Source organism: Juglans microcarpa x Juglans regia, chromosome 5D (assembly GCF_004785595.1).
Source record: "Juglans microcarpa x Juglans regia isolate MS1-56 chromosome 5D, Jm3101_v1.0, whole genome shotgun sequence".
Taxonomy (NCBI): domain Eukaryota; kingdom Viridiplantae; phylum Streptophyta; class Magnoliopsida; order Fagales; family Juglandaceae; genus Juglans; species Juglans microcarpa x Juglans regia.
The window spans coordinates 5,554,436-5,563,149 of NC_054602.1; the positions used below are offsets into that span (position 1 = coordinate 5,554,436).

Here is an 8,714-nt window from a genome sequence, read left to right on the forward strand (position 1 = left end):
TTGAAACCTGACCTCAACATCTCTTCTCGCTCTCTCTCTCTCTCTCTCTCTCTAGCTTCCTTCTGAGCTAGAAAAGCCAAGAGAAAAAATGGGGTTTGCCCTGAAAGGGTTCGTGCTGCTGCAGCTCACAGTACTGATGGTGAGCTGCTACCCTGTGTTTGGTGAAGAGCATGGAGCTCTGCCACCCATCCCACCACCGGCAGAGACCCCTAGTCACCACCACCAACACCATCACCATGCTCCTCCCCCGAGTCATCCACCCGTTCAGCCTCCGAGTCACCCACCCGCTCACCCTCCTACTCACCACCATCACCATCATGCTCACACTCCGAGTCAAGCTCCAGCTCAACCCCCGAACCATCACCACCACCACCATGGCCACCCTCCGGCCAGTCACTCACCGGTTCATCCTCCTCCTAGTCTCCCTCCACCTCACCTGCCTCCAAGCCACCCCCGGTTCACCCTCCAAGTCACCCACCTCATCACCATGCTCCTAGCCTCCCTCCGGTTCATCCCCCAGTCCACCCGCCGGCTCATCCCCCAATGCCGGTTCATCCCCCGGCGCATTCACCTGTTTTCCACCCACCAAGGAGCTTTGTAGCTGTTCAAGGTGTTGTTTACTGCAAGTCCTGCAAGTATGCTGGGGTTGACACACTTTTAGGCGCCTCGCCAGTTCTTGGTTTGTTCAAACTCCCAAAGCTTACTTGTTTATTTTGTTCACAAAATGCTTTTCTTACAATATTATTTTATTCTTTATATAAAAAATAATTTTGTAGTTTACTTTTATTCTCATGTACACAGTCTTCAGCATCGTACAATTTCAACGTTTTGTAAGAACTCGCTAGGGGAAACAGTACTACTTGCAGTTCTTTTAACGTTTAGAAATTATTTTGAATGATTTTGGTTTCTCATTCATTGTCGTACATGGCTCACAAGTGACAAGCCACATCCCCGACAAAGTTTGAAAAAATTTGGAAATTTTTTCATGGCCAAACATACAACTAAGAGGAACGGCCATTTTGTTGACTTTGTTGTATTGACAACCATGAGAGGCATGAACTAGACTAATACGGTGTCATCGTCTTTCAGATTTTCATGTGTTAATTATGTATGATGGAATTAGAATAGAAATGTCATGAAACTGAAACTTTACGTATGGTCCTGCTCATACGCTTTCCCCAGCTGCACATGCATGAATGTTAATGGACATTGGTTATTTTGGCAGGTGCCATTGTAAAGCTACAGTGCAATAACACCAAGTACGGGCTGATCCAGAAAGCCAAAACAGACAAGAACGGCTACTTCTACCTCACAGCGCCCAAGACTATCACTTCCTATGGCGCGCACAAGTGTAAGGTCTTCCTAGTCTCATCGTCGCTGGCCGCATGCAGCAAGCCCTCTAATTTACACTACGGTCTCCAGGGTTCCGTCCTCAAGCCTGAAAAGCCATTTGTAACAGATCAGAAACTCCCATTTATTCTCTACTCCGTTGGACCTTTCGCTTTTGAACCCAAATGCCCACACTAAAATGTTTAGAGCGGCTTGAACCTTGTCTGTTGTGTGAACACGCGCGTACTGTGTACTAGGGTTGTGTCTACTGTTTCATGATTTAGACTTGCCCAGATTTTTATGATTTGGGTATGGTGTTTGTACTTCGAATTAACAATAAATTGTTGATGATATTAATAGGATTACGTTTGTATTATAATAAATGAGTCCAATAGATCGTACATGTGACTTGTGCAATTTTTAAGTTTTAACATCTAGTGCTCTCTCGTAAAAGCCAGCCCAACGGTCCAATATGTTTTTGTGTGTCATATGGCAGACACGAAGTTGCTTTTATTGAGGAAAGCATGCTTCGAGCTTTGAACTTCAGCATGGCATGCAGCAGCAGCTCTGCCATTGGATTCCTGAAGGTCCGATCAGTAAGGTCACGTAATGCTCTGTTGATAATACTTGATGGTACGTAGCAGATCAGTGGGCCTCACAGTACTGAAACTAGACAGATCAGTGGGCCTCACAGTACTGAAACTAGACCGTTAATATCGTCGTTCGAGCTTGAAAATTTGAACGAGTGAATTATTCACTCACTAAGAGAAAACGTACTGTATAAAAATGGCATAGGATTCCCCAAAGTGATCGTGCTCGATCCATGCAAGATCACGGACTTCTTTTCTCTTCACAGTCCGGGTACCTATCTTTAGCTCTGGCGCTCTGCTGCATGCCCTTCGCAAGCATCTTTTTGTTGCGTTTTCAACTTCCGAGCAGTATATACTACAAGGCTACAATCTTATCGCACGACTCATATTACATGGGCCTAGCTAGCTCAAATGTGAAAAAAATAGCGTACACGTAAAATTGAAAAATATTAATCATTGTTATTCGTAATATTATATGTACATCAATAAAAGCTAGCTTGGATTTACCGACAATATTCTATTTAATTAATTAGTACGCATACCACTGAAGATTGCGTTCCCTTTATTAATTCAATTAAAATCAAGAGAGGTTAATTTCTTATTTGTTAGGAAATTAAATTATCGCCGACACTAATTTTGTCTCTGATAGTAAGGAGCGTGATCCTTGAATCATAATGAAACTAAAAAGAAGTTAAATGTACTTATTACATTCTACTTTTCATTTAATCTGAGGAGAAAGCCCGATTATTGTGGTGGTCCTACTCCGGATTGACCATTGATGATCTGTCTGGACACCTCTCATGGCACTGGACACAACCATGCCCCAGACCTACATTATCACAATTGCTATCATCTTTGCTTTACTAATTTTGCCTGTACTTGAAGGCCCCTCTCTCTCTCTCTCTCTCTCTCTACCCACAGAAACAAAGATATAAAAACCAAATAAACGTTTATTTTTTTTATTGTCCTAAAGAAAGATTTTCAAATAGCCGGGTCCATTCATATTTATTTGGATAACTCGTGTAATAGGGAACGCCTTTAATGTTGGGGAGACAGACTGGAAAGGACAATGATGGGTTATTGCGGATTAATGCTTTAATGCCAAAAGGCAGTGTAGGTTTTGCCAAAAAAAATATATATATATATATATATATACACCGCCATACATTTTTTTACCATATATTTTATAATAATATTATAAAATAAGGATATTTTTATAAATTAATTTTCTTTTTATAAAAATATTTCTCACTTAAGATATAATTGTGTAAAGTATTATAAAAAATATTGTGCGTAAATATTTTCTAAAAAAAAAAAAAAAAACCCACTCTCTCTTTCCCAGTAACGCAAAAAGTCATGAGCATTACTTCATGGACTAAGGTGTGTTTAAATTAATCTGTGGCCGTGGGCTTGGCCCAAGAAAAACCTTTGCTGGAATTCATGTGCTCCCACACCAAGTGCACGGACCAATTCGTATTTAGGATGATGCAAATAAGAAGCCCGAATAGCCCCGGCAATTTGATGGTGTCGGTTAAAGTTGGGAAGTGCCAATTTGATGCTCTCTTGCTTCTTGATTACAACTTGTTCACATGCATATGTATGTGTGCGCGCGCGCATCGATCCTTGGCTCTTCGATCGGTTCTAATCTCTGCCCATCATCCACTAAGGTTTCTTACCATAAATCCATGCTTAATAATTATAAGATGTCATGATCATTTGGAAGGGGATGGTTTACTGTTCTTTTTATTCATGGTATGCAACATGGTTAAAGGAGTGGTTTATATTTGCAAGTCATTTCAAGTCATCTCAACTCATCTCACTACTATTCATTACTATTCATCAACTTTAACTCATAAATTTCATTACTATTTATAACCCATTTCACTACTATTTACAATTCATTTCAATTTATCTTCGAATCCAAACGACACCGAAGACTTCGAATCCCTTTCCAAGTAAATGAGGTTTTTTTTTATTTTTTTTTAAAGACAAGGTACTGACAAAGAACTATGATCAAATGAAGGAAAGAAGAAATGAATCCTTCTCGTTGACACCAGAAGTTTCTTTTCCCTGACCAAACAGTAACAATCTAAACTCATGAAAACATGCATATACAACATGAACCAACCCACCCAAGAAATTATTTTTAATTTCCTTTCAAATATCAGATGATCTATTGATGATGTATTCATTTATTTGATGTTATATTGGGACAAATTTTGCGTCTCAGAAATATGTGCGTGTCAATTCAGTGGAATCACAATTGTTGTAAATTACGTGTTCCCAGTGGGTGCATCTGGCACTGTCCAACTCATAAATGGAGTCGTGATCTCCTCCTCCATGACATTAACACCTCCTCAGGCTGGTGGGAAGTGTTGCACTTAGAATATGTGGTCCCTCTCGCAATACTAATTTCTACCCAGCATTTGCTTTCAGTACTTCATATTACATAATAGAATGAGAATTGGATTCACCTCTCTTCTTCACCTTTTTCCAGTTAGTACTGTAGCTTAGGATCCTGACAATGAGTATCAAATACAACGTGTGGATACTAGTCTTTCTGACTTCTGCAAACAAAAGCTAGGCTACACTTGGCAACCAAGATTGGAACTCTCATTTTAAGGGTTTTGGAATCTTTTGGTAGAAGATGAACAGTTTGGAGTTTGGATTTATAAAAGTAAATCGGTAGAACTTTACCGAGTCATGTTGTAGCTAGTTCCTTGCTTCTTGGCTAGCTCACTTCTGCATGACAAAGGAAGTTTGGTGCAGTAGGGTTATGATTTGACTGGTATAGTAATATACATATGCATCCGTACTGACTGAGTTCCATGTATAGGTCCGAGATTTGAGAAGAATAGATAGATCAAAGACAACCACCCTTTGATTTGATGTTAAAAATAAGAGATTAATTATTAAAAGCAGATATAAAGTAGAATATATATCTGGGATGGGATGCATGTATGAGTTGGGCAATCAGAAATCGGAAAGGAACTGTGTTTCTCAGAATTGGCTGAGCAACCCATGTCTACCACATTTGGTTGCAAAGTAACTCTTGATGAATGATTGCTGCTTTAGTCATGTGATCCGATGCTAATGAGAGTAAGAATTAGCTCTATCGACCTAATAATATGGTGGTAGTTCTAATTAAGCAGTTAAGTCGTACAAGCTGGTTCTTTTGTTATTTTGCTGATCAATTGCTGAGTAATCTAAGATAAAACTACATGCCCTTTAGAAAATAGTGGTGTTAATTGTACTGGCAAAAAACTGGAAGCATACACAGGTTAGGCGCTGATCATCACGTAAACATGCAGTAATTTTGATTAATAAAAAAAAAAAAAAAAGTGATCTTATAGAAAATATTTATTTAAGTGAATCTCTTTTTCTTTTCAAAAACTTGTCTTGTTATCAAATATTCTTACACTATTTTATTACTATTTATAAATTATATAAAAATAATTTATTACTATTCATGATATATCATCAACGGAGCCGGTATCCCCGGATCAATTTGCTTTCCAGTGTGCATGCCCTGATTGCTGTGTTCTACCTCGTTTCCGGATTCAATGTATGTTTCTGTGGCGTAGTTTATTTATTTATTTTACTTCAAAGACATAAACAGCCACCATTCATTCTGGTGAAAACTTTATACATATTTTTCTTCCATCGACTGTCGTATTTTGACGATGCAGGACCTGCGCGCGCACATGAGTGGGCAGACCGAGTTGTTTTCCAGTATGGGTGTTTTTCTCGACTTTCTCGGCCTTTGGTACTGTCAAAAACTTCCATTCTCCAGATTGACATCAAGGTGGGAAAAAGAAGAGAAACTTAAAGCGGAGATCATTGACATATATACTTAATGAAGATTGCTTGTTAAACATGGAAGTTCGAACTCGATCTCAAAATATCACGGATGCAGTGCTAAAATATCTAAATGAGCAAGGACAGGACCAAATACCAAGTACTTAGGCTTAATACATTCTTATCGACCAAATGATTAGATGGGTGACAATTACGTGGGGGACAAAAGCACCGCAAATATCTTTGCTGCCATGGACTTAATAATTTGTGTATGACAAAACCCATCGGATATGGGTTGATTAATTAGCAACTTAAGTGGGAAACACACTACTTTTGTGCCTAGGAAGCATCTACCCAAATTTTTAACATCTTTAATTTTTTTTTAATTTCTGATTTGCTCAGATTCACGTGACTTACAGTGAGTTGAGATTAAAATTAAAAGTTATCAAAATATTATTTTTTAATATTATTATTATTTTATAAATTAAAAAAATTAAATTATTTATTATATTTTATGCGAGAAGTTTAAAAAATTATAATACTAAAATGAGATAGGAAATAAAATAAATTTTATTATCGAAAGGGCCTCTTTATCGTATATCTAATATGAAAAAATAATAATTACAGTCGTAAATATATAAATGATGTACAATCATTTAAAAAAAAAGTTAATATACAAGTGACTCACATAAAAAAAAAAAATTAATTTTCTAATAATAAATTTTACTTTTTTCAAAGCACCTAATACCTGTACACTATGTATAACATTAATATTCTAATATATAGTATTCTCCTAGAGGAACTATTTTTTTTTTTCCCTTCTATTTTAAATTACCGTAGTCAGCCTCAAGGGCTCCAAAAGTCAATGGGAAATTTTGAAACTTTTTTTGACGATTTCTTCGATTGGCGAATATCTCTCTCCAGCTTCTAAAAGCGCGTATTTTTCAGTTTCTGCGGCTTGGGTTCCCTTCAGTACTATTGATTGGGTTTATAGCTTTTTTTCTTTTTTCATAATTTGGTCAAATTTAATATGCAACTGCGAACCATAATTCTTGATGTAAAATTATATTCTCAAATTAGTGTCTAAGTATAATAAATTTTAAAATTTAAATCTTACTAATTAATTGAATTATATGGATAATTATGGTTTAATTAAACAATCTCTCTATGTTTTTCTTTTTGGAAAATAAACAAAATAATAGAGTGAGAAACATATCCTAAAATTTAAACGCCACTAAGGTAATAAAAAAGCCCTTTTGTTAAGTAAATTATTATTGTATAAATGTTTTATTGTTTAAGTGATGTTTGCAGAATAATTCAGTGTACAAAAATCTTAACGTATTTATAATAATTACAAAAATATAAATATTTTATTTTCGTTGTTGATAGCATTAGCCTAACTAAAAGTGGATTGAAGGATAAAGGACTCATCCCAAGGAGTTGAAATGTCAAGGCTTAGAGCAGTGAGGGGAGCTTCACTCCGAACATATAAAACCTAAACGAATAGAAGCAGTAGTTTGGCATGTTAACACCTCTAACTTAACAGACTCCTGTTCTTTTGGGACGTGTTTCGCACATTCCCAAGCAACGTGTGGAGTTAGAGCCGCAATCACAGACTCTCACTCAAACTCCCCCACCAAAACATTTCTTACCAAACCCGAAAAAGTAACTAAGTCTCGTCTCATCTCTTTGCCCCCATATTCTCTTCTTCTCCTTCTTCTTCTCCAGAGCTCTCTCTCTCTCTCTCTCTCTCTCTCTCTCTCTCTCCCCGTGTGTTTTTTAAGCATCTTAGAGGGCATCGATGGAGTCAATCTCTCCAAGATACCAAGAAACTCAGAACGCAAGCCCGTCTTTCTTGCTATCCCCCAACAGCCGTAGCTCCAACAGTAGCAGCAGCAGCAGCGCCACCAACAGCAATGGACTCCAGCCCACGCCACCCCCGACCCCACCACCACTGCAACACCAACACCAACACCAACACCAACCTTTCAGACCCATCACCAGATCCGAATCTGCCAACCCGTATCCGACCACCTTTGTCCAAGCCGACACCTCCTCTTTCAAACAAGTCGTCCAAATGCTCACCGGATCCTCCGAGACCGCCAGGCACGCCTCCTCCCCCAAGCCCACCACCAACAACAGTCCTGCATCCGACTCGCCGTCAAAGACCCACATCCCACCCATAAAATCTATCATGCCCAAGAAGCAACAATCCGGGTTCAAGCTCTATGAGCGCCGAAGTTCCCTCAATAACCTCAAGATCAACCCCTTAATCCCTGTATTCGCTCCCAACAATTCCGGGTTCTCCCCCCGTAAGCCCGAGATCCTCTCCCCGAGCATTCTCGACTTCCCGGCGCTCACTCTCAGCCCTGTCACGCCGCTCATACACGACCCCTTTGACCGATCTGCTTACGTCTCCTTCCAAAGCAACGTCAATGCCAATGTTAATGCTAAGTTAGACGAGGAGGCTGAGGAAAAAGCGATCAAAGAGAAGGGCTTTTACCTGCACCCCTCTCCGTCGACGACGCCTAGGGAATCCGAGCCCCGCCTTTTGCCTCTGTTCCCAACGACGTCGCCGAGAGTTTCAGGTTCTTCTTGAAATAATTAAATTTTAACTTTGTGTAAGTTTATATGTATTAATATTGGCATTGAGGAGGATAAAAAACGATGTATTTGTACTGGGATGTTTGCGGAGAATGAGAGCATCTTGCTTCAATCGTAAAATGTTATGTATGTATCTCTCTTTCTTTTCTTTTCTTTTTCATTTTCTTTGGGCTCTTATTCTTTATTTTGTTCAAAATTAATGTTTGTTTGCCGAGAAAGTTGACTGTTGACATGAATTTTTAAGCCAATTTTAGTTGTGCGAAGCTTAGTTGAGTAGGGATTGTGATTAAATTTCTACGGATGAGGTCATGAAACCGCAAAGAAAAAGCATCAAATTTTGAAAATTTTCGGGATCGCCATTAATAGCTTGAGAGAATCTTGCTCAACTTTGAA

The 8,714-nt window shown here is 38.6% G+C and overlaps 2 protein-coding genes across 2 annotated transcripts; both read left to right on the top strand.

The window, feature by feature from the left end:
- Positions 1–1,708, top strand: LOC121266360 (non-classical arabinogalactan protein 30). Its single transcript, XM_041170164.1, is given in 3 exon segments — positions 1–443; positions 446–679; positions 1,226–1,708. Coding segments are annotated over 3 exon segments (891 nt in total). The 5' UTR covers positions 1–88; the 3' UTR covers positions 1,528–1,708.
- Positions 1,709–7,263: 5,555 nt separating this feature from the next.
- LOC121266361 (VQ motif-containing protein 4) lies at positions 7,264–8,441 on the top strand. Its single transcript, XM_041170165.1, has one exon. It carries the CDS (start codon positions 7,519–7,521, stop codon positions 8,314–8,316), a length of 798 nt encoding a protein of 265 aa, XP_041026099.1. The 5' UTR covers positions 7,264–7,518; the 3' UTR covers positions 8,317–8,441.
- Positions 8,442–8,714: the final 273 nt, after the last annotated feature.